Source organism: Callithrix jacchus, chromosome 2 (assembly GCF_049354715.1).
Source record: "Callithrix jacchus isolate 240 chromosome 2, calJac240_pri, whole genome shotgun sequence".
Classification (NCBI taxonomy): Eukaryota; Metazoa; Chordata; class Mammalia; order Primates; family Cebidae; genus Callithrix; species Callithrix jacchus.
The window spans coordinates 169,847,311-169,873,025 of record NC_133503.1 but is presented as its reverse complement, the minus strand read 5'-3'; the positions used below and the strand labels follow the sequence as shown (position 1 = coordinate 169,873,025).

The following is a 25,715-nucleotide window of genomic DNA, read 5'->3' as shown; positions in this document are numbered from 1 at the left end:
AGAATTGCTTGAACCGGGACCCAGGAGGCGGAGGTTGCAGTGAGCCAACATCACATCACTGCACTCCAGCCTGGGTTACAGAGTGAGACTCCATCTCAAAAAAAAAAAAAAAGAAGGAAAAGAGAAAAAAAATGTTCTACAATGTGAAACAAGACATAAATAGCACTTTTATTTTTTAACTTAGATTCAAGTTCACCAAATTAATTTTTTCCTGTTTCAGTCATTTAGCTAGAAAAGTTGAATAGTACAGAAAACAGCTTTTCAGAAGCAATTTGGCTTACCCGCTTCTATATCAAACACAGACTTATTGAAACTGTTCTTGTCTTTTAGTGTAGACTACAACAAAAAACACAGACGTTTATTTATTTTGAGCTGTGAACGTGGCAGTAAGAAAATATTTCTTGATGGTTTATGAAATAAGTGGCTACATAATTGTTTGATAAATGTAAGGATCCTTTTGTAAATATCTTTGAGTTTGGTTACATAAGGCTTTGAAAATTAGGTCAATTTAGTTTTTCTTTTTTAAAAGATGCTTTCTGTAATTAACTAGATATCATAGAATACATCTGTATAAGGAGCATCAATATTTAGGCCCTCAGGTACTGATTTAAGTAGTCCAGCTGGCTAAAGCAAAGTCTGGAGGTCATGTTTACACTAACAAAGAGAATCACAGATATGTACCATATTGTCGTAAACCCAGTGGGAGACGAGGTTGAAAAAAATCACATTCTACATTTGTGCTGTTGGCACTGTGCAGAATCTCACTATGTACACACTTCAGCATATGCATACCACAAAAGAAACTAACCTGTGCTGACAGGAAGTCACAACAAGGGAATGACTGATGCTCACCTTACCACCAGCTCCTCTGGGTTGCTCCATTTTTCACAAGGTACTTACTGCAATGCAAGCTTCAGAAGTGTTTAGCTGTGAGCACTGGAGGAACTGAATTCTCTCTTCTCCACGTATTGAATAAGAAAAAAAAATTGTGGAAAGAGAACTATTCATTAAAACTTTATGTTGCCAGGTGAGGCAGCTCACCCCTGAAATCCCAGCACTTTGGGAGGCGAAGGTGGGCAGATCACCTGAGATCAGGAGTTCAAAACCAGCCTCGACAACATGGTGAAACCCTGTCTCTACTAAATATACAAAAATTAGGTGGGCATGGTGGCTGGTGCCTGTAATCCCAGCTACTCAGCAGGCTGAGGCAGGAGAATCACTTGAACCAGGAGGTGGAGGTTGCAGTGAGCTGAGACCACACCACTGCATTCCAGCCTGAGCAATAGAGTAAGGCTCTGTCAAGAAAAAAACAACTTTAACTTTATGTTACCCTTTGTTGTTTCTCTGCATCTAAGTTCAGTTGCTCTAGTGAACCAATTGAACCTAGTGTTTTTTTGTGTGTGTATTTGCATTTTGTATTTGTACATATAGTATTTTTTGGTATCTCCCAAATCAACTAATATGCTACTTTTGATAAAGAACTTTGCTACTGTAGTTTGCTACTATACTGGCTGACTGAATTCCTAATTCAATACACAGGAATTCCTAATGTTAAAATAATGAATAATATGCACTACTTTGGACATCATACATCCTGTAACTGTTTGTCACAATGTCAAGAGGCATAGAAAAAGTCATTCTGTTAAGTTGAATCATGTTCAGTAAATATAGAGAATACAAAGTCACTCATTATTTTTAATTTTAATGAAAATCTTAGATATATACTTATAACCAATGCTCCTTCTTAATTTCAAGAAAATTATTTTCAACCTAAATGTTTTCAAAATAGCGCTTTCAGAAGCTTCTATCAGAAATATGTAGGGATCAGCTTGTTCTTTCTTGGATATTAACATTCACATTTGCTATTAAAGGCAGAACTGAACCGTTTTCAAGATACGAAGCGACTTCTTCAAGATTATTACCGGGGAATGGAAAATAAAATCCCAGTAGAGGACAGTAAGAAATTTACTCGAATCCCTTTGGTTCAACTGGGTAGTAAAGACAATTCCGAAAGCCAACTTAGGTAAGGCAGACTATTATATCACAGGTAATTGTTTTGAAAATAAAGCTTTGTGATTTAAAATAGTAAAAATCACACCACTAATAAAAATCACACTCCTTTCTCTGCAAATCCAAGGTACAAAAAAAGCTCTAATAACTGATCATGGTTTTCTTTTAAAGTTAGTATGTCATTGACTTAAGACTACTAATATATGTTATTCAATTTATAGGGAATATTTACTCATTTTGCTGCAAAGATAAAATACATTTTATGATGGAGTCATCCCACAGACTCTGCAGGTGGTATTAGGGAATATATGGTATACTCAAATTCTGAAGCACTTTTGGCCCCAGTGGTTTCTGGTAAGAAATTATGAACCTCTAACACTTTTATGAAAGGACCAAAGTGGGGGGGGGGTGTGTATATGTGTGGTGGGGTGTGTGGGTGTGTACATATTGTAATATATAAATGAAAATGGAAGATGTTTTGAGTCTTCTTTTACTGGTGAAGACATTGAGAAACAGTAGAGTCTCAGAAGTATGTGATAATGACTTTATGAGAGTGACTGAAAGACTTATTAATAGGCTAACATCAGATTTCTGCCAAAAATAAATTTGGTGATAGGATAAAAGACAAATTCCATTTTCAGCCAAGCAAATCCTTTGCAATATAAAAGTCTGTAAGTCACTGTTTTTGTAGATCCAATGGGGTAGGGGAAAGGGAAAGGCAAGATCCCAAACTCTGCGAAGCTCTGAATAGACAGAAAAATGTCTTCGAGTCGTGGTGTTAGGAGTGGTGGCAATTTTTGTGGCATGGTTTCCAACTCTAAAACATTAAGAGAGATAAAAGTAAGAATTGAAATAAAGGCAATTAAAAAATAGAAATCAAAATCCTTAAAAATTAAATGAATTTTAATTTAAAATAATAAAATAGAGTGAAAAATTAAAACAATCCTTTTTAATAATCAGTAGGCAGGTGATAAGAAACAAAAAACATTATTTCAGATATGAGCAGGGGAAAAAGAAAGTCAGATTTAAAAAAATAATATAAAGGCACTGCAAGTTAAATTTAAATCTCCCAGGAGATGTATATTTCATGTGAAAGGCAGAGTACTATATTTTTACAAGTATGCTCAGTCAGTGCAGGTGTCAGGAGTTGCACAAACTAAATGGAGGATAATGTATATATTTTGAAGTAAGACAGATCTGGTTTGAATCCTGGTTCTGTTACTCAACCATTGTATGTAAATAAGACAATTTATTTGTTGTCAAGTTCACTACATCTCTCTTCAGTCTCAGTTTCCTTATCTGTAAAGGAGAGTTGTTGTGAAGATTATGGAAAATTAAATCTACAAAGCATTTAGTACCATATCATGGTATCAGAAGATGAGACTGAGTCCCAATAACTCTCAACAAATGCTGATTATTACCTATTGCATGTTCCTGCTTTGTTTATTTTACTCACCCTTGTTCCAAAAAGGATGTGAGATGGCCTGAAAACAATATTTTACGCAGTGATCCAAAGCCCACTTCTGTTCTTTCCTGGCTTTTTCCATCTGCCTTCATCACATCCCTGTCAGGCCCATGTGTACATAAGAATATCTAAGAGTAAGAATGTATCCCCTCTTTTTGACACATAGAGAAGGAAAATGTTCAGCAAGCTGCTGAAAAAGAACTTTGAGATTAAAAACAATTAAAAAATTTTCAAAGGCAATATGAACCACTAGAACCATCAAAAGAGGCCAGAGTTCAATGTCTAGAATGGCAGTACATTCTGTTCCTAGCACACAATAGCAAGTTGGGCATAATGGGGAAGCTGTTAATGTTGGTTAGTAGAATGAAACTGACAAAAGAACAGCCAGTTCTTATTTCCTGCAAATAACTCTACACCAGTCTCAGCCTCAAACCACAGCTTTGGGTACCAACTGGAACTATCAGTCAATCAATATAGCAACCAACTAACCAATCAACCTGTCATATATAAAGGGAAACAAGAACAGTGTTAACCATTTTCATATATTTTGTCTACTTTATTCCTCCCAACAACTCTATAGCAATAATAATATTAGTAGTAGTATAGTAAGATTATTCATAATGATGGTAATAACTAATAATTAGTTGATAATACTTCTCATAATAATTACGTTTGTATTATTCTAGGAAGAACTGAACCTCATAAAATCAAGTGACATGCTCAAGTTCATACCTACTAATAGTGAGGGAGCTACCTAGGCTAGTGTTTTTTCCAGTAAATAAATTATAAACGCAAATTCTTTTTCTAACTGATATGCCACTGCTTTGCTGTCCTCCAAAGCAAGACATTGAAAAATACATGTTGTACTGTATTAAACATCTAGAGATGATCACACAAGCCTTACCCTAACCTACTGAACACAGGAATCACAGTCAAACTGGAGTGACAGTGATTTAGCCTCATTTGATCTTAAAATATAATTTAATTTGTGCGTAGATGAGTAGCAGATCTTCAATATACTGCCTTTTCAGGCACGGTAGACTGTGGTCTACCTCTGACAGAACCACATGACGAACACTAATATAAGGTCTGAAAGGGGCTACTGCACAGAGGCAGCTATTTCAAACACTTTAAGAATCAGAGTGCCAAGTTCAAGAAAGCTTGTCTGATGCTTCAAAACCTTGTCTGATGCTTCAAAGCAAGCTAACTGTTTGTGGAGTTTACAATCATCTTTCTGAATCACTGCTCTATTCTCCAGCAACTTAAGTCTGCAAAACCAAATGCTTGTTCCTAGATTACTGAGTCTGACTCTTCTCCTCTAGTTTCAACAAAGTCATCCTTGGAGCTGCTCTCTTCTCATTTCTTCCCCAAGCTGATAACCCTTTGAACTTTCTATTACTAAAGGGGGGGTCCCAGTTACAAAAAGCATTCTACCTTGTAGATCTTTCTCTGCTTCTGTTAACCTTTGAGATCCTGGGATCCTTCTGGGTTAAGATATTCCCAGAGGCAGCTTAAAATTTTCTACACAGGAACAGCAATAAGGGAAGACGGAGGGAGAGCTTAACTTTGTGTTCCCACACCACTTTATAAAACAAAGAGAAAACCTTTGTGGGGGTGGTGCTGTCAACGACCCCATCCACCATCAAAACTTAGCTGCCTCTGTGCGGTAGCCCCTTTCAGACCTCACATTAGTATTAGTCATGTGCTACTGTCAGAAGACATCAGGGGTATTCAATGTGGGATGGCCATGGACAGACATGACCTACCTTCAGCTGTGCCCTTTGGGATGCCAAAAGATACTTTTCACCTTAGAGAAGTGATGCCCAGTTTTGTTTGGTTTGCTTTTTCTAGACTGACTTTTTTATTTATCCTTCATCAGAAGTGTATGCTCTGGAACAAATTCCAAAGTTGCATTTCTTTATAATGGCCATTGTCTAATCCTCTGTTTTATAATTATTGAGAATTAAGCCTGAAAAGTATGTTTTGTTGTTGTTCATTTTGAGTCTCTTCTTATTAATAGGACATTCTAGACCACAAAAATTTGAACGCTGTCTTTTATTATCTTTTCTCCATTAAAATAATTCTTCCAGGAAAACTTTGAAAATTAAGATTAAACCAAGACAGTAACATTTACCAAGTAATATGGTCACAAAAATAGAATTCTAAGCAAAATATTTATATCCCTTTTGCTTGTTTGTTTCCTAAAGAATTCCTCTAGTTCCTCGAATGTCCATTTCTCTGGAAACAGTTACGCCCAAACCAAAAACAAAATCAGTACTGAAGGGTAAGATGGATAACTCCCTAGAAAACATAGAGTCCAACTTTGAGGCCGATGAGAGGCTGGTCACGGACACCTGGCAGCAGGCTTCTTTAGCAGTATCTCACATGGTAAGCAGTGCTTGTTATATTTCCTGTTAGTAATACCCACTCACCAAGGACCAAGGTTGGTAATATGCTGTAAGTTGAAAATTTGCACAACATTCTCAAACACTGTATAAAGTTAAACCTTCAAAGCATTTTTTTTTCTGAAAGAAATAAAAAGAGAAATGTGATTCAGTCAATCCATATTTGAGATCGTGAAACAAATGAACGAACACTTTGATTATTTTCTGTGCTGGGCTCAGCTTCCAAGTACAGGGCCTAAAGGCACTCAGGAAATGTTAATGAGGTGGTCAAATGTAAAACAATCAAGAGGGATGGGTCTGGGGCCGAGTGGAAGTCACACCCCTGTTTGCAGGTGCAAATGCAGTTGCCATGTAAGAATGAGGTCTGACATGGCCAGATTTTCCAGTTTTCTAAGAAAATCCAAATATTTAGATTTTTATGTAAAACTACTAATTTTAGTATGTAAGAAATGAAATAAAAAAATTTTTAAAATATTCTGCAGAGCCAAGCAAATCACACATCTGGACTCTAGGGCTCTAGTTGGCAACCTCTCTGCTAGGCATTTTTTCTAAGTCACCTATGGGGTATTATTATTATCCAATTTACGGTGGAGAATTAAGGCTCAGAAAGGCTAAGAAAGTTGCCCAAATTCTCCTAACAGGTAAATGTCCAAATGAAATTTGAACCTAGGTCTCTATGACTTCAAAGCTTATATCATTTCTACCTAAATCAAAAGGTAAAGGGGAGGCATACATGTAACTTTAAGCAGAAGTGTTACACCATGCTGAAGATGCATACAGAGTTTAACTCAGATAATCAATTGCTATTCCCTCATCTGCCAGGTCCTGGGTCCACCAAGATGTTTTCTCTTTTCACTCCATGCCAAGCCTTCTTTGAGTTTCCATGAAATATCATTCAAACAGAAAGCAGCATCAACTTTTCAAAAGATTTTATGAAAGAGGTAGAAGAGAACCTTGCATCCCAGATCTCTCAGCAAACAAAATTTCCGACTGGGCACTTTCCAAGTCCCTTCTTGGCCTCTCTGCTTTCAGGCTTCTTTTTTTCTGACCTTCTCATTCAAGCAGCCTCAGTGTTTCCTTTCTTTCTCCCTCTCTTTCTTTTGTTCTCCCCACTTCTTTCTTTTCCCCCTCCTAGAAGCAATAATGACTCCTCTCATTGTTTTGCTTCTTTTGAAAAACATGTTAGTATGAATTTTGACATACATAAGGAAAGTGCACGAATTATAATTGCATGACTTAATGAATCCACCTAAAGTAAATATTCATGGCACCACTCCCTGGGGAGAAACGGAACAAGGGCTGCACCTACATAGTAATACTGTGCTCCTTCCCATTCCTAACCCACTTCATATCCTCTAAAGGGGACCACCAACTTGCCTTCTTAGGAATAATTTCCTTGATGTTCTTAAAGAGTTTTATTACCAAGTCTATAGCTCTAAACACTGTTGTGTAGCTTTCCTTGCTTTTGAGCTAGATAAATGAACTCATATCTTGTCTTTTTGTGTCTTTTTTTGCTCAGCTTTCTTTGTGAGAGTAATCTTATATTGTTCATTTTTGTTGCTTTATTGTGTTGCATTATATGAATGTATCACAATTTATTTAACCAACCTGCTTTTGATATACTTTTGGGTTTCCAGTTTGGTGTTGGTATGGATACTGCTACTATGAACATGCTTGTACACGTCTACTGGTACCCATGTGTGTAGATAACTGTTGGGTATACGTCTAGTAATGTGTGCTATCTTTAAAGTTAGTAGACAATACTATACATAATACCTTGGCTTTCACAAGTAGTGCTAAACCCTTTCCCCATTTCACTGCACTATCATGTTTGTCATGCATTAGATGGCCACACCTGTATAGGTGTGTTGCATTGCTCTATTTGTCTAGCCTTATACCAACACCACACCAGTATCATACCATTTGTTTGTTACCTGAATGAGCAACTCTTCCCACCTTGTCATCTGCCAAGAACATTTTAGATTTTCATGACTTTTTGCCTATTAATTTTCAAATCAGCTTGTCAAGATTCACAAAAACATTGGCTGCTAATTTTTAAGGCAGTATTTATCAACTTATGAACATTCCTTTTCATATCCTGTTTACTCTGAGAGGATTTTTCATGAATTGTATTTTCAAATGCTTTTTCTGCCTCTATTATATCCTTTATTCTTCATTTTCTATTAATGTGAAAAATCACATTGACCAATTTCTAATGTTAAACTTACATCACATTCCTGGAATAAGTCCAGCGTTTTAATGAAGCGTCATCTTTCTTACATATTGCTGGATTTGTTTTGTTAATACTTTGTTTAGAATGTTCATCTTTAAGCGAGAGTGTGTAACTCTCCTTTCTCATGCTACCTTTGTTGGCTTGTGGCATCCACATGATACTAGCTTCATAAATCAAGTCTGGATATGTTTCCTCTCTACACTTTGGAAAATTTTGTGGAAGTTGGGATTATTTCTTCTTAAAATGATTGGTAGCACTCACAGAGAGGCCATCTAGACCTAAAGTTTTACAGGAAGTTTGTAGGAGGAGTTTTTGTTGTCCTCCCTCACTCAAGAATTTGTTATCTTTAATAGATTATGCAATGCTTTCTGGTTTTGTTTCTTAGAAAAAGCTTGAGTTGATTTTGATAAGTGTTATTTTTGCTAAGAATTTTTTTACTTCTAAATGTTTACATTTATGGGCGTGAAGTTATTTAAGATAGCCTGTTTGTGTTAATATTGCAATGTCTATGTGATATTCACTTTGCCAGTACTGATGTTTATTATTTGTGCTTTTCCTCTTTTTTTTTTCTATCAGCTTAGCCAGATGTTTATCAATTATATCAGGCTTTCCAATAACTGACTTTTAACTTCATTGATTCCTTTTACTGTGTGTGTTTGTTTTCTTTCTGTAATATCGTTTTTTCCTCCTGCTATTTTCTTTGAGTGTACTTTGCCATTCTTTCCCTAGGGATTTCAGACACACCATAGTTCATCAATTTCCAGTCTTTTTTCCTGTTATACACATTTGCTTCTCTGAAGTTTCCTTTGTTACTTGCTTTAGCTTCATCCCAAAGCTTCTGATATGTTACTTTTATCATCAAATTCAAAGCATTTTAGAAATATATTTTTAATTTTCAAAGTAATATCTTGTTTTCTGGTTAGATTACATTTTATTCATGGAACATATTCTCATAAAAGTTTTTGCAGTTGCCTTATGATCAGTTTTATAAATGTTAGGTGTATAATCGAAATATATTCATTTAATTGTTTGGTATACATATACCTCATTGTTTATATATAAATATTTTGATGTATTTATTACTTTAGTATGTATTTTTAAATACATATTTTGTATATATCATTTAAATTTTATTTTTCTCATTTTGTTTGTTTTCTCCTTTAAATTATCAAGAGAGTTAGAGTAAGATCATCTGTAGTTTGGTCAGTTTGCTTTATGTATATTTGAGGCAATGAAATTGGGACTATACACATTTTTTTTATTGTACTTTAGGTTCTGGGGTACATGTGGAGATCATGCAGGATTGTTGCATAGCTACGTACATGGCAATGTTGTTTGCTGCCTCCAACCGCCGACACCTATATCTGGCATTTCTCCCTATGTTATCTCTCCCCAACCTCCCCACCCCCTGCTGTTCCTCCCCCAGCCTTCCCCACCAGCAAATGGACCCCAGTGTGTGATGTTCCCCTCCCTGCGTCCATGTGTTCTTATTGTTCAACACCTGCCTATGAGTGAGAACATGTGGCGTTTGGTTTTCTGTTCTTGTGTCAGTTTGCTGAGAATGATGGTTTCCACATTCATCCATGTCCCTATGAAGAACATGAACTCATCCTTTTTTATCGCTGAATAGTATTCCATGATGTATGTGTGCCACATTTTCTTTTTCCAATCTATCATGGTTGGGCATTTGGGTTGGTTCAAGGTCTTTGCCATTGTAAACAGTGCTGCAATGAACATACATGTGCATGTGTCTTCATAACAGAATGATTTATAATCCTTTGGGTATATATCTAGTAACAGGATTGCTGGGTCAAATGGAATTTCTACACATTTTAAACTGTTAAATCGTTTTGGTGAATTGAACCTTTTCTTCTTATGAAATAATCTTCTGTATATATAGCCCTTTTGTTTTGCAAATTACACTTTTAGATATTGTTGACATGTCATATCTTTTTCATCCTTTCATTTTTATCTTTTCTGCTTGTTTTCCCTCTGTAAGTTTGGCCATCATGTATTCTGTTACTATTCTCTTAGCAGTTACCCTAGGAATTACACCATGAATTAGTAACTCATCAAAGTCATTTATTCAGTCAGTAATTCATGGTATTATTTCTAGGGTAGCCACTAAGTGATTTAGTGTGTGCTATTTCCAAGCTAACACGGGGGCAAAGTGAAATTTAAAATATTCAATCCAAAAGAAGAAAAGAAAAGAGGGCAGAAAAAATATTCTACAAGCAATACAAGTACAGAGAAGATGGTAGATTTTTAGCCCAAATACATCTGCAACTACATTAAATTTAAATGAGTAAAATGGACCAGATGAAAGAAAATAAGTATTAGGGTTTTTTAAATGGAATATGATGCATATAAGGATACTAAAATGATTTTTCATTATTGACCTAAGAGAAGAATGGGTTAGTGTGATGATCTCCACTTGCCATCAAAGAATCTCAAATCCTTGACCTTCTTTAGGTCTTCAGCATTAGTTTCTACCTTGATTCCTGACCAGTTAATCTGCTCTTTCCTGAAGTACCAGCCATCTGTGATCATGTGCTTTTCCTATTCTTGCAGCAGTCATTGTCTTTCCCACTCATTTGGCTCCTAGTATCTAGGATTTGTTGTTGTTGTTTTGTAATTTGTATCTTGTTAGTTGTTAGTCTGAATACTTAACTAGATTCTAAAACTTTTTGTATACCTTGAACTTAGCATAATGCCCACATCTAGCATAATATAATAATAATCCCTCATTATTACAGTCTTGAGATGCTGCTGCTGCTATGCTGATGATACTGATGTCAATATAAGTGATGACAGTAGTGACAGTAATGGTCATAGCAGAGACCGCAATAACCAAACACCAGACAGTAAGAAACCAGACATAGAGGCTCTAGAAAAAAAGAGCTATTCTTATTGTTAAATGAGCAATATAGACATAATCTACAATTCTTATGAATCCCATTAAAATTACCTGCGAAAATGACACTTAAAAATGGTATATTCTTAGAAGGAGACGCTCATAAAGCACAAAGAGCACACTGGCTATGCCTCTTGACTAAGCTGTATGATTTTAGGAAAATTGTGTAACCTCTCTAATTCTTTAGTGCTGTATCTGTAACATTGGAAACAGTCTATCTTTCCTTTATTGAATCGCTGAAAAAAAAATCCAGTGAAATAATGTATATCAAGTGTTTTAGAAACTGTAAATTTTAACTTGTAATTATGTTAAGAAATGTATTTAAAATTGTCCCCTTTTCCTTGTGGACTTTTAAAATCTCATAGAAAGCATAGGAAAATGAGCTGTTTAGTAATTAATATTACCAATAATTATATTTGAATCCTGCTTGACTTTGACGTCACACAACCTTAAGGGAACTTTGAATTTCAAATGAAACAGGTGTGATTCAGTAAATTGTTGTGGGGCAAACAGTACCCGCTGAGATTAGTGCAACTAAAAATGAGAACACTTCAACACAGGCTTTTTTCTACACAGCAGTTTTACCAGGAGCTATCCATTTAGTAGGCTGTTAATTTTTGGCAAAAATTCCTTCTAATTAAGAGGTATGCAATGATTTCAAAGAAACAAGTCATATTTTTAACACCCACAATGTCAAAGCATTATGTCTAAAGTTCTCTCCAGCTTTATAAGCTAGCTTGCTGAATGAATTGTGAATTATGTTAATTTTTGAAAGCAACCCAGAGGTCTTAGAAGGAAGTGGACCAAAAAAATTCAGATAATTATGATGCATAATTATGCAGATAATTATGATAATTATCATCATCATCACAAAGTTGTTTACAAAGGAGAAAAATCCAATTTTGAAGAAAATTGCTAACTTAGAGTGCTTTGCAGGAACCGATTAAAAACTGAATTGCTTGCAATTTAGGGGAGGAATGTTAGCAAGTCTGCTTTCAGCTTTACTAAGAACTTGCAAGTACAGTATCTGGTATTCATTTTTATCAAAAGGGCATCTGACAAAAAAGAAAAAAAGGAAAAAAAGCAAAGGCAGAAAGAAGGAATAAAAGAAAGAAAAAAAAACAAAGAAATCTGCTTGCTCTCTGAAACCTTCCTGTATTCCTCCAAGGTTCTGTTGATATTGAAGAAGTTGTGGGTACATTCTGTAGAATATGATTATTTTGAAAGAAAGTTCATTGATTAATAAGCATCTACTGGGCATCCTCTTAAGCACAGCTCAGACACTCAAAGCCAAGAAGATTACAAAGAAGTAGGACTGGCTTAGCTCTGGGAAGCATGAGGTCCCATTGGAGGGTGGGGCAAGACTTAACACTCATAGAACACTTAGGAACAGTTAGGTGCCTCCATGGAGTATGGAGTGTGGCAGAATTTTGGAGAAGGCAGGAACTGGCTGGTCTATTTCACCCACAAAGGATAGAGATTATGCCTTACTCATATTTCTATTCACCTCCATTAATCTTCCTCTCTCTCCTCTCACCTCCTCACCCCATTCTCCACAGAAATTATAAATAAATAAGCCTTCAAGAACCCCCATTTTTTCACCACTTACTTTACTGAGATTTTAGAGTTTTAAACCCTCTGTTGCTACTGCCTCCACGATAGTGTGTGTGTGTGTGTGTGTGTGTGTGTGTTGTTGTTTCTTCCTTTGGGATTCTTTCCTGGGTTCTCATTTCTTAGGGCAACACTCATAAACAACCTTCGCCTCCCCAGGGGCAGTTGAACTTATTGCAAAATGTTCAGTATTTCTTTCTTTCTTTCTTTTTTTTTTTGAGACGGAGTTTCACTCTTGTTACCCAGGCTGGAGTGCAATGGTGCGATCTCGGCTCACCGCAACCTCCACCTCCTGTGTTCAGGCAATTCTCCTGCCTCAGCCTCCTGAGTAGCTGGGATTACAGGCACGTGCCACCATGCCCAGCTAATTTTTTGTATTTTTAGTAGAGAAGGGGTTTCACCATGTTGACCAGGATGGTCTCGATCTCTTGACCTTGTGATTCACCCTCCTTGGCCTCCCAAAGTGCTGGGATTACAGAAAATGTTCAGTATTTCTAACTGCAAATACAATCCCAGTGGCACAAGCCTCAAGACAAGAGTGTACATATATATAATCTTAATTTACAAATAATAATTGCATATATTTATGCAGTACAATGTGAAGTTTTGATGTCTGTATACGTTGTGAGATGATTGAATCAAGTTAATTACCATATCTATTACCTACTTATTATTTTTGTGGTTAGAACATTTTAAATTTACTCTAGCAATTTTGAAATATACAATACATTTTTATTAACTATAGTCATTGTGCTGGGCAATACATCACCAACACTTACTTCTCTTATCTAACTGAAAGTTAGCACCCTTGGACTGACATATCCCCTTTCCCTGTCCCACCTACTCACTTACCCCAGCCCCTGGTAACCACTGTTCTGCACTCTTCCATGCTTTGACTTTTTAAGATTCTACACATAAGTGAGATCATGCAGTTTTGCCTTTCTGTGCTTAGCTTATTTTACTTAGCATAATGTCCTCCAGGTTCATCTGTGTTGTCATGAGACCAGGCTTTTTCTGCTGCCTGAAGTGCTGAGCCAGCTGCAGAGGAGAGGTGGAGGGATACCTGCAGTTCCTGACCCAGGGGGTGGGAAAGGACAGAGCTTCTCCATTCAGCGCTTATAATGAGGAGACAGAACAACTAATCTCACACTTGTGAGAATGAAAGGAGATGCTTGGTGGAATGGAGAGAAGCTGAAAGTCAGCCCAGCAGAGGAAGCTAAGAACCTTGGGGTTAGCCTGTGGCATGGGTCAACCTCACAAATACTGAGTATTTTGTGGATGATATTTAGTGCTAAAGTAGAATAGAAGCCCAGGAGTCAAGTGTTCATGAGCCAGTTAACACAGGACATGCATTCCCCAAAATTGGCTGTGGCCAGAGGTAATGAAAATATGTGTGTAGAAACCACAGATATATAACCAGGACATAAACAAATACACTTCTGCAGTACTAAAAGTGCATAAAGGCAAATAAAAGAAAAAAACATGTTTAAAAAAAAACTCTATAGGGGATCAGTTATCAAAAAAAAGATTAAGAAACACTGATACAGGGAAATACTCCAGATTGGGAGTCAAGAGATTAAAGGAACTGAGAAGTATAAATGTGTGTCTGAGATTTAAAAGAAAGGAACTTTTGCATAATCATGGAGTTGTGACAGTCTGGAGGTGGCAATGAGGAAACATAAGGAGGCTTTGCAGGCGGGGCTTGAGAAAGTGAGCAGCCTCCACACAGATGGTGGCAGGGAAGCCACATCTTGGGACAGGGACAGGTTTCCGCTTAAGTAAAACACCGTGGGGTGTGTTTTGTAAAGTTCGAGTACATGGGCACAACTGTTTACAGTGGATTAAGGTTTCAACAGAATTTAGTAATGACTACATCCAAATGGTTACCATATTTTATAATGCTACATTAACTGAAATATTGCTCTTATGCAACCAGATGGCTGCTGAAATTCATCAGAGGCTCACAGAAGAAGAAAAAGAAAACCAGCCAGCAGACCCCAAAGAAAAATCTTCTCAGATGGGTGCAAATAAAAAGGTCAAAAAGGAGCCACCCAAGAAAAAACAGGAAGACAAAAAACCCAAAGGTATTTATGGTTTTAGCACTCAGAACCCTGGATGGTGAAACCTCTCCTTGGTAGAAAACAAGCATTTAACCAGACACATTATTAGCCTCTATGCCACTAAAATACTGCTCATTTGGTTTAAACTAGAGACCCGGGCTTCTATGATTTGTGGTGTTAGTGGTAAATCAAATTGCATAGCAAGCCCACCTAACTTGTTGTTCCAAATAGCCCAATGTGCCCAGGGTGAAATAAACCTCAAAGACAGCTTTGAAATTTTAAAGAACTTCCAGGATTGTACTGTGTCATCTGAAAAGTCTGCACAAAAGGGCTAACACTGCGGTAACACACAGAAGTTTAAAAGCTGCGTTTTTAAAAGCAATGTGTATGTTTCAGGAGCAAGTTCTTTTCTCCTGGAGGCCTCCTGCCTAAATCTCTGCCTCAGCAGCATGAGGACAAACAAAGAATTGAGAAAATTCATCTTAAAGGAGATCTCTAATTAAACTTAGGAATAAATAGCTTGGCACAGACATTTCCTCCGCGCCCCTGAAGTGGAATCCTGACAAGCAAATGAGAAGAACTCCCCTCATAGATTGTCCATGATAGGTTTCTTAGACGCCTATGTGAAATGCTCTATATGGAGGCCAAGATCACAATAGTAAATTAAAAACAAAACGAAAAATCACAACCACGGTCCCTGCCCTAATCCACCTGCAGTCTTGCAGTAGAGACAGATGCATAACCATTGTTCTTTGATAGGGGAGGTATAGGTTCTTGAGAACGAGATCTTCTCACTCCATCTGAGGGCATAGAAGACGCTTCCTAGATGGAAAACATTCAAGCAGCCTGGAATGGGAGTTAGAGAAACGCACTGAGGATGGAGGAGGGAGTTGGTCAGTGGCACTTGAAGGAAAGGGAAGAGTATTACCTCGATAAAGAACGCACCATTTTAGTCCATCTCAAGTGGCAGGAATAAGGAAAATGCTTCTGTTGACTACTGAAGTAACTGTTGGGGTCTGATCCCTTAATTTTACAGATGATAAAACAGAAATCCAGAGAGATTAATCTCTCCATCTGTAACTTATACATACATCTATTATTGCAACATATGACAATTCCTTTGTTCACAATTATACCTTCTTTACAAGATTTGAACCCCTTGAGGTCAGACTCTCAGGAAAGATTCATTGAACTGAAAATAGAACTATGTAAATGGGCTCTGCAGCTAGAATCATGCTGCCATATCCCATGGGTAAATCCTTTGATAAGTACTGACAAATTTATATTTTCTAATGCTCTTATATAGTCACTGACATACTTATAGTTAAGTTCCAATTAAAATTTAATTAAATTAGCCAGGCACAGTGCCTCACACCTGTAATCCCAGCACTTTGGGAGGCCAAGGCAGGATTGCTTGAGCCCAGGAGTTGGAGACCAGCCTAAGCAACAAGACAAAACTCTGTCTTTACAAAAAAAAAATTGCAAAAACATAGCTGGGTGTGGTGGCGCACGTCTGTAGTCCCAACTATTAGGGAGACTGAGATGGAAGAATCACCTGAGCTTGGGATTTCGAGGCTGCAGTGAGCCGTGAGCATGCCACTGCACTCCAGCCTGGGTGACAACAAGACTCTCTCAAAAAGTAGTAATGATGCTTAAATAGGTTATAAATTCTTGACTGTCACCTGCATTTCATTCACATCTTCTTGAGGTTATTCTTGTCTCTTTTTTTTTTTTTTTTAGTTGGAGTCTCCCTCTGTCTCCAGGCTGAAGTGCAGTGGCATATTCTTGACTCACTGCAAATTCTGCCTCCCAGCTTCAAGCAGTTCTCCTGTCTAAGCCTACCGAGTAGCTGGGAGTACAGGTGCACACCACCTCACCTAGCTAATTTTTCCATTTTCAGTAAAGATGAGTTTTCACCATGTTGGCCAGGATGGTCTCGATCTCTTGACCTCATTATCTACCCACCTTGGCCTCCCAAAGTGCTGGGATTACAGGCGTGAGCCATCACACCTGGCTTCTCTTGTCTTTTAATGGTGAAGATCTAGGAAGCACTTTGTTGATAGAAGTTATCCCTTATGGAGTGGTAATTCTGCAGGTGTCTAATGGGGTCAGTACTCTGGATTTGTCCCCAAACTCTGGATGTCACTATGTTTGGAGACTATAACCATCTCTGTGCTTGCTACACAACTCATTTTTTTAATTATACTGCACAAATGGGATGTTTTTATATGAGTCCAGCCCAGGCACTACACAGAGAATTCTTAAGGAAAAATTCAATATTTCATCACTCATGCTGAGAGAACCAAGGTTTCATTGGTTCCAAATCACTAGAGCTTTGTAGCTTAACAAATTTTGTTTTGAGCTCATGCCGTCCAAGTGCTATGTGCATACCTTTGTATTTTGTTCATTTACTCAGCGTGTTTCATTGCCCTTTCAGGTAAATCAACACCTACAGCAGAAGCAACTCCTGTGGTAGTAACCACAGAGGAAATTGCTGAAATCAAAATGAAAAATGAGCTGAAGCTCAAAATAAAAGAAGAACACCTGGCTGCCTTGCAATTTGAAGGTAGTGACTGAAATAACTGAAATGATGCTTTTCGGTCGAAAGGAGACAAGTGGGCAGACAGCCACAACTGGCTCATCAATTGCCTCAGACCATGTCTATGAGAACATACAGCAAACAGGTTGAAAGTACAGTATTCAGTTGACTGTTTTTCTTTGCCCACTCGAGGACTAGATTTGAGTGTTGCATGAGTCAGATGTTTTGGCGTCACCTAATCAGTCTTAACTGATGGCAGGATCTCAAAAAGAACCAAAAAGTATTTGGGAATGGGTTAGAAAAGGCAACAGCAGTCATTAAAATCTCATAAAACAGAAACAAAAGAAAATGTTGAAAGTTGGTGTGATTTTACAGGTTTAGGTAGTGACTACCTTAAGTAAGTGGTTTTATATTACAATAAGAATAATTTAAGTCCCTCATTAGGAAAATAAATTCTTTCTAGAGGCTAACAGGCCCTGAAAGTGATTTATTGGGAACAAAGGCCCTAGAGGAGCCAGTCATATATCTATTATGTTAAGTGGTGTTCTTCTCTATAGGAGCAATGACTCCATAAAACGTATTCTCCTTATGGCTCTCCTGATTGCCTTGTAATGGAATTCTAAATGAAATCTGAGAAGATCAGGAAACTGAACAAACATATCCTAAGGAATAAAACCATGGTCAATATACAAGATGACAAGACCACAAAAATGTGGCATGGGGCGTGCTGAGATCCCTTTTACCACTAAGGATGCTTTCTATCCCTTGTTTCTCTCTCTTTCTCTCCCTGTCGTCTCCAACCCACTACCACCCACTTCTATAATTCCAACAATAAAATCTGAAGTCAGTTGAACACAGGGAGACCTGTGGCATCAGGAGAGCCCAGGACAGATGCATCTTCTCTATTGCTTGTTCTGCATCTGATTTCAATGGCTTTCTGTATACTTAATCTTTCAGTTCATTCTGTACGTGATCCTTAGTGTGGCAAAATTCATTCATTCCTATAACAAATGTTGATTGACGTTCCACTATGTGCCGAGGCCTGTGATAGTTGCTGGAGAGACACACTTATATGTACAAACATAAACAAAAAATAAAACTCAATCTCAAGGAATAGAAATGCAGTCACTGTTGCCTATTGACATGTTGACAGCTGGGCCTGTAGTCACAGCTACTGAAGAGATTGAGGTGAAGGATTAATTGTGTTTGAATCCAGCCTGGGCAACATAGTAAGATCCTGTCTCTAAAAAAAAGAAGAATATGATATTAGCGGTAGGCATATGAGGCAAAGGGGACATGAGAGGAGTTCCTGACTTACCAGAGGAACTAATTATTGAGCAGAATTGGAAGACTATGGAGAAATTTTTCCAGAGGACCAAGTGGAGTGAGAATGAAGAGAAGTATTACATGCCAAGGTAGAGATAGGGGTAAGAGGCATATTGGCTTGTATGTAGCTTAGGAATATGAAGCATATTCTGGGAAGAAACAACCTGGGAGATGGGGAGGCCAGACCCTGGAGGGTTATCTAGGCCCTGCCAAGAATGTTCAGTTCTTCCCCTGGTGGCAACTGGGAGCTAGTGAAAAATTACGAGCAGAAAAGTGATCATGTTCACATCTGCAGGTAAGGAAAATTACTCTGGATAATGTGGAGGTGGATTTGGATTTGGTGGGGAAAGGAGGTTAAAAAAAGTAGGATTGTGGTTATTGTAGCAGTTTAGGTGAGAGATAATCAGCACCCAAACTAGGCAGTGATGATGGAAAAAGCCAAGAGGAGAAATTGGAAAAAATTTTTGAGGTAAAATCCACCAACCAGTTATGTGCCAGGATCAGTAATAGGCCTGGGGGTACATGGGGCTTAGAAGTACAATGGTGTTGCCACCCCCAGGTTCTAAAGTAGGGAGATAAGCAAGAGACTTTGTCCCCCAGTCCCTTTTCAAAATGCAGAAATTATCTATGTGTGTTTTCACATTTCATTTACCAAAGAGTATGTTGCTATAAAGTTCAGTGGATAAAAAGCTCAGTTATCGTTTTGGTTCAGATAATTTCTCAAATGACTCTACAACATATTATATTTCGCTTCTCAGTGAGATGGATATTACCTTATCTATATTGGTATGTTACCAATATAGATATATTGGTAATACACCAGTATATAATATACTAGTATATTAAATGTATACCTAAAACTTCACAAATTGGAGCATGAGTGGTTTCAAAGTGAATCTGTTCATAAATAAATGCTTGGACTACAATATGTGAAAACATTCTTATTTTTCTTTGCAAATAGAAACAGCCACGCAATTTCGACTTGAACTGATAAAAACAAAAGCATTGGCTTTTCTTGAAGATTTAGTAACAAAGGTGGTTGATGTGTATAAACTCATGGAAAAATGGCTTGGTGAGAGGTATTTGAATGAAATGGCCAGGTAAAATACTACATGGCTTTCTGAAAATATGCCTTGTTAATTCTAAGTACCAAAATTGATGAAGATATTTAAGGTGTTTACAAATTTAAATTATAGTTACAAATATGAATTTTGACCTTGTAAGAAATCATGTGTATAAATACATAATATGAGCTTTACTGTCATGTTTGTATTAACTCTTTCCTAACAGTAAATCATGCATCAAAGGGTTCTATTGCCATATTCAACTTTGCACAATATTTATGAGTTTAGCTGTCATATTGATCAATGAGAAACTTATTTTACAAGGTAAGATTATAGGTCATTTAAAATAGTTTTCAGAACTAAAATAATGCTTCATCCTACTAGTGGTAGATTTATTATTAGTCAGAGCCAATTAGGGGAGATTAAAAAGACATTCACTGGAATGTTTTACCAGCTAGGCTGATTTTCTTATAAGACCAACCCCAAGTTCTACTTTTCTGTTGAGCTCCAAAGACCTCCCAGACTTTCATTGCTACTGAGGGGCAACGAGCCTCATCCTGTTAGTTATTCCCTAAAAGATACAAAGAGGCAGCTCAGTGGAGTGAGTGATGATTGTCCACAGACCAGGAGCCCCATCTTGTCCACCAATTGGTGACATGCTTGATAGCTCTGGGCCCCATTGGCTTCATCTATACAAGGAAATACTCCAGCCAGGCTGTTTCAGAAGTGTGTATTAGACATAGATTCCAGGATGTGCTACCATTTACAATATACATTTTCTGAAAACTTAGAAGTTGATATACAAATAGTATTCAAAAGGCAAGTATTCTTAGAAACAATTGTCATGTAAAAAGCAGTTGTTATGGTTAGTTTTTTCTGGTCCTTGTCTCATAATGAAGTTCTTCTGTAAAGTCTTCAGTCTACTTGTTTAGAACTATTGCTCCATAGTAAAACAAACAAACAAACATTAAACAGAATAAAAAATACAAACACAAGCATAAGTAAGTAAGCTTACTGCAGTAATACTTAAGATAGTTTTGCTACTGGATAACCAAGTCTACTCATCAGCATCATACAGCAGTAATATTCAGTTCTGTTCTCTGCCTGCCATTTTCAAAATGAAAGCATGTCTTCTTCATGTTGGGGATCCATGGCTACCATCCATGTGGCCATCCAGTGTAAATGCATATTAGTTTTAGCAGATGTACTCATATTTCTCAGATTTCTATTGTATATGCCTTTGCACTCTGAATCTACAAATGCTGTCATGAACTGTGACCACGAGAAGTTAAAACCTAGAAATGTGATACAAATAAACAAGCAAACAAATACATAAATAAATACACAAACAAACAGCTCTCAGATCCCTTTGACCTTCAAATCCTGTTTTCAGTTTCCTGACACTTTTTGCCTTCTATTCTTAAGATTATTCTTGGTAACCTTCCACTAGGTGGCGCACACCTGTTTTGGTATGCTGATTCCATATAAAGGTATTCTAATAGTCATGTTTTACAGAGTATCGTGCTGGGTTATGGTTGGCTCTCAATCCACATTTGGGGTCCCTCCTCACTCACGTAAACTCAGCAGCTATCCAATGCCTTTCTCCTCGGTCCCCGAGCATGCAACCACCCTAAAGCATAAACTAATTGGCTAACACATACTACATAAACACAAAGACCACATTCTGGAGTCGAATTCTAGAGTATCTTTTGAAAGACAGCAACTAATACTATTTTTTGAACTTTCAGTTGTATGTTCAGTATTTGGTATATTTGGTACTTATGAATTATATAATATCAGATTAAATATGCATTTTTCTGTGATGCTCACTTTCATTATAATATATAAACAAGATCCTTTCTACATTACAGCGATAATGCACTTATTCATGTATAAAACTTCTCTCACCTTAAAATGCTTTTCAAAGGTCATTAACTATATCCCCAGTACATTTTAAAATCCTTGCCTTATGCAAGTTCACATTAATAACCATAAGAGAGGGAGTGATGTGTTGTTGACTACATTGCAAAGACAAGGACATACAGAGAGCTTAGGTTACTTGCCCCAGGATCTGTGCCTAGAGATCCTGTGTCCTATGATGGGAACTCAGATTCCAGTACTCTTTCTACCACGTCATAGTGGTACCTAACTGCTGCTGCTTTAATTATATGATCTAGCTAGGAATTGTTATTCTTCATGAAGATAGCAAAGCAATTTCAATGGATTATATGCAACAGGCTATTCTGAAAACTGTATTTTAGATAACATCAAACTTCTTGACAGAAATAAGAGAAAGCCACTCTTCTAGAAATACATTCTCAAATTTGATTCACTTTATAATTTAGCGTGATTCCAAATAAATGTATTATTCTAATAGTCGTGTTTTACAGAGTATTGTGCCATACAACCTTATTCTGCTTCATACTTAGAATGAAGTATAACCCTTGACATAATCTTGCTTACATAGTACAATATATTCTAATACTAATAAAAACTATATTTAATAGATTCTCTTTAAGTTCAGCTTTGTATAAAATGTGTAACTATTAGCTGTTTAATAAGCATGAATTTTCTATTTAATCTGCATTTATTTATACATTGCTTTTTTACAAAATAGATTTGGGGACAAATTGAAATTTATAAGCATGCAGATGGAGTTGTCAGAGCTACATAATGTGTTTGCTTTAGTGTGTATGTCTTAGAAGCAAACTTTACTAATCTAATAGTATCTTTCATGGGTTTAACTCTGTTTTATCACTTTCAGTATAGAAAAATTAACTGATGTAGCACGCTATCACATTGAAACATCTACAAAAATTCAAAATGAACTTTATTTAAGCCAAGAAGAGTTCTTCATTAATGGCAATAGAAAAGTTTTCCCAGATCCTCCCCCACCAGTACGTCCTCCACCTGTAGAAAAGGAACAAGATGGCACCCTGACAATTGAACAGCTTGACAGTCTTCGAGATCAGTTCTTAGATATGGCACCTAAAGGTAGGAAAAATAATTATCATGAAGAGAGTACAAAACAAGTAAAGATTAACCAGGACAGCAAGCACTTACCAACAAGTAAAATAAGCTTTATGGGATCATGTGGCCCTAAAACACGCCCTTGCTTTGCTCTAGTTTATCAAATATTGTTTCATGCAACATAGACCCAAATTAAACAAGCAGAACCCACTGTGGATAATGCTTGAACAGTGTGATGATCCTTATTCCCGGTAATTCCCCTCTCCTGCCCTCCCTGCCCCTTGCTGACCAGTTTATATATTTGAGTATTATTCCACCCAGCAGCTTACATAAAGACTTTGTGCATCCTTCTAATTTAGATTTTGTATTGAGATTGAGTTTGTGTTTCTGTTTCCCTCAATAGTCTGTGAGGGGAGACCAGGGAGTAGAAGATTTCCCTTTTATATTGGCCTTTTCCCTCAGTGCTTGTAGACCATAAGCAGAATCAATAAGCTGTTAGAAAATGTTCGCTTAATTGGTAAGTTTGTTCACATGTATGTGTAAATGTTTTCTGCACACAAACAATTTTAGCTCTTTCACATTTTATCAGCATGGACCCAAAGCATCTGCACAAGACTTTTTTTATTCAGGCTTTTACTACTTTTAGATATTCTTCAGTGAGTTCTGTCAATTGATAGCGCAAGCAATTCAGACACATAGGATTACCATCTCCACTTTATAAGTCCAGATACTAAGTCACAGAGGAGTTTAGCAGATTTTTTTGCCTATAGTCATATATCATTCAGAATTCTGCAAAGTTCTTGCCCCTTCTTTTTAAAAAAAGTTCAGTATTTCTAGATATTCACATCATATACCATTAGTAAAAAGAGCATAAGAGGTTTTCTGCTAAGTATTGGTTAATCCCTTTGAAAACAAAAGTCTTCATTAAAACACCCCTTCCTAAACATAACATAAAATTGAAAAGAAATATATATTGTAATGTAGTCAACACTTCTTTTCTGATCAAATTCTGCCACTCGTGATGATTCTAAATCTCTTTTGGTAAAGGTAAGTATTAAACATAAAGTATCATTTATTGATATGATTGCCGCAAATATGCTAGAAAAAAATGACCTTATACATGTGTTCCATGCAAAATGACATGGAACAGTTGATTACACTTGCATTTTTCCTGCCAGTTAGCAAAGATCCATACTTAGAAGCATCAGAACAGTATGAGTAAAAGAAAGCGAATGAATCAGCAAACCGTTCTTTCCCTCAACTATCCTAGGAAACATTCCCATGAGCATACTCCCGGAAGAGTTAGATCTAATGAATATGTTCTGAATTATAACAACAGCCAATTTGGCATGGTCACTATGTGTCAGGCCCTTTGCTAACATTTTCATATGTTAATTTACTTATTATCCACCTCAGTCTATGATGGCATGAGTAGAGTCAAACAGTTCTCTCTCAAGTTCACCTCTTGTCACATGACTGTCAGATGATCTTGGACAAGTTATTATTTCTCTCTGAAATTACCACATCTGTAAAATGAGAATAACAATGCTATTTATTTCATGTATTGAAATAAGGTTATGAGGATTAAGGTAATGAATGTCTGTAAAGTGCTTAGAAAGAGTATCGCACATAGAATGTGCAATTTAAGTGTAATCATATGAGCCATTGTGACTTGATTATGGTAATGTCATATTAGCGTATAATATATATTATACAATATTGATACAAAGTATTTTATTATTCAAAAATGTTAGCTTGGTGTCCTGAAGGTGTAAGTACCCTAGTAGGCACCTGCAATATTACCCTAGAGTGCTTCCCAAAAAATTGTACACCACCTGGCAGAATTAAATCATAAAGTAATGTGGCTTCCTAGGGACTACATGCATCACAAACAAAAACACTCATTTTGTGTACTCCGGTAAGTTCTAGGTGGGTACATCTTGTCTCCAAACATTGAGTGCCAAGTACATCAGGAATACAGCCTTTTTCTGATGGAAGCAATTTGGATTCTATTGAAACTAGAACACTTTAGCAGGGTTCCTCTGTCTCCACTTAAACCATAGGAACTCTTTTTCCTTGTAAGCCCATCAGAACTCTATGCAATGCTGCAGAGATTTGGTTCATAGCTATTTTTGCTTCTGCTGAGAAGCTACCTGAAGAGAACATGGTCCAGCAAATTCTACACCCTCTCTTTTTCTTCAAAAGAGGCAACATTTAGTTGTTCAAGGCATGCAACATTGCTCAAAAAACTGACAAGGACCCCTTCTTTGAACCCCTCTTGAAGGCCTTTAGATTGAATGACTAGTCCCAGAGACAGAGGGTTCACATTCAGAACTCTGGGCTGTAGTGATTAAGCTAGATCATTCAGCAGCATGGTTTTTACAGGAGTTCAAAGGCAGAAGTAGCTATTGCTGCCCATGTGAGTCAGCATGAGGGTTAGCCCAGAGGCTTTTGAAACTGAACTTTCCAGGAAGAGAAGCAAACATGGGGTATTCCAGGCAAAGGGGAAACTGGAGCAGCTGTGGAGCTTTTGAGATTGCATGATATATTGAGGGAACTGTGAACAGACAAGAGGCAGGAGATGGGACCACAGAGAGCTTATGGCTAGGTTGTGAAGTCTCAGGTGGCTTGCAAAGAACATGTAGGAGAGGAATTTTCAAAGGCATTTAGAGCCAAGTGTTGTGGAGAATGGATTGGAGCAGGGAAGAGACTGTGTCTGAGAGAGTGGCGGCACTGTCAGTCTCTCTCCAAAGGCTCAAAAACCCAGAGGCAGGAATAAGGGCACCTGAGTGGTTGGTTGCCTGAAAGGAGTAACTAGAAAGTTCTGTGGATTTTTCCAGGCTTAGTATCTCTGAGAAAATTATAAAAATACAATATTGTATATTTGCAGGTAAGTATTTTTGACCTGAAAATTGTTTAAGTTAGTCTAACATTTCCTCAAATCAATAAATACAGAAAGATTTCTTAGAGAAGGGAATGATATAGAAGAGTAGGTGCTATTAACAGAATTATCAAAGCAGGTGGCAAAATATAGGGATTACAGCAAAGAGGAGTATGGCCTCCACCTGCCTTTGCTTTATTCAGTGGGCGAACTCTTTCCACTAGATCAGATTCAGAT

General features: G+C 37.1%; 1 protein-coding gene across 14 annotated transcripts in view; it reads left to right on the top strand.

Moving 5' to 3' along the window:
- Positions 1–25,715, top strand: part of SPEF2 (sperm flagellar 2) — a 206,853-nt gene that overhangs the window by 154,756 nt on the left and 26,382 nt on the right. For all 14 annotated transcript variants that reach the window (XR_004739958.3, XR_004739959.3, XM_078365609.1 and 11 more), the window contains 6 exons: positions 1,872–2,023; positions 5,683–5,863; positions 14,575–14,722; positions 17,136–17,264; positions 19,525–19,663; positions 22,392–22,621. Coding sequence is in view for 12 of the 14 variants with exons in the window: in XM_078365609.1 (XP_078221735.1) it covers positions 1,872–2,023; positions 5,683–5,863; positions 14,575–14,722; positions 17,136–17,264; positions 19,525–19,663; positions 22,392–22,621 (979 nt within the window). In the remaining 2 variants the exon portion in view is untranslated. The remainder of the gene's footprint in view (positions 1–1,871; positions 2,024–5,682; positions 5,864–14,574; positions 14,723–17,135; positions 17,265–19,524; positions 19,664–22,391; positions 22,622–25,715) is intronic.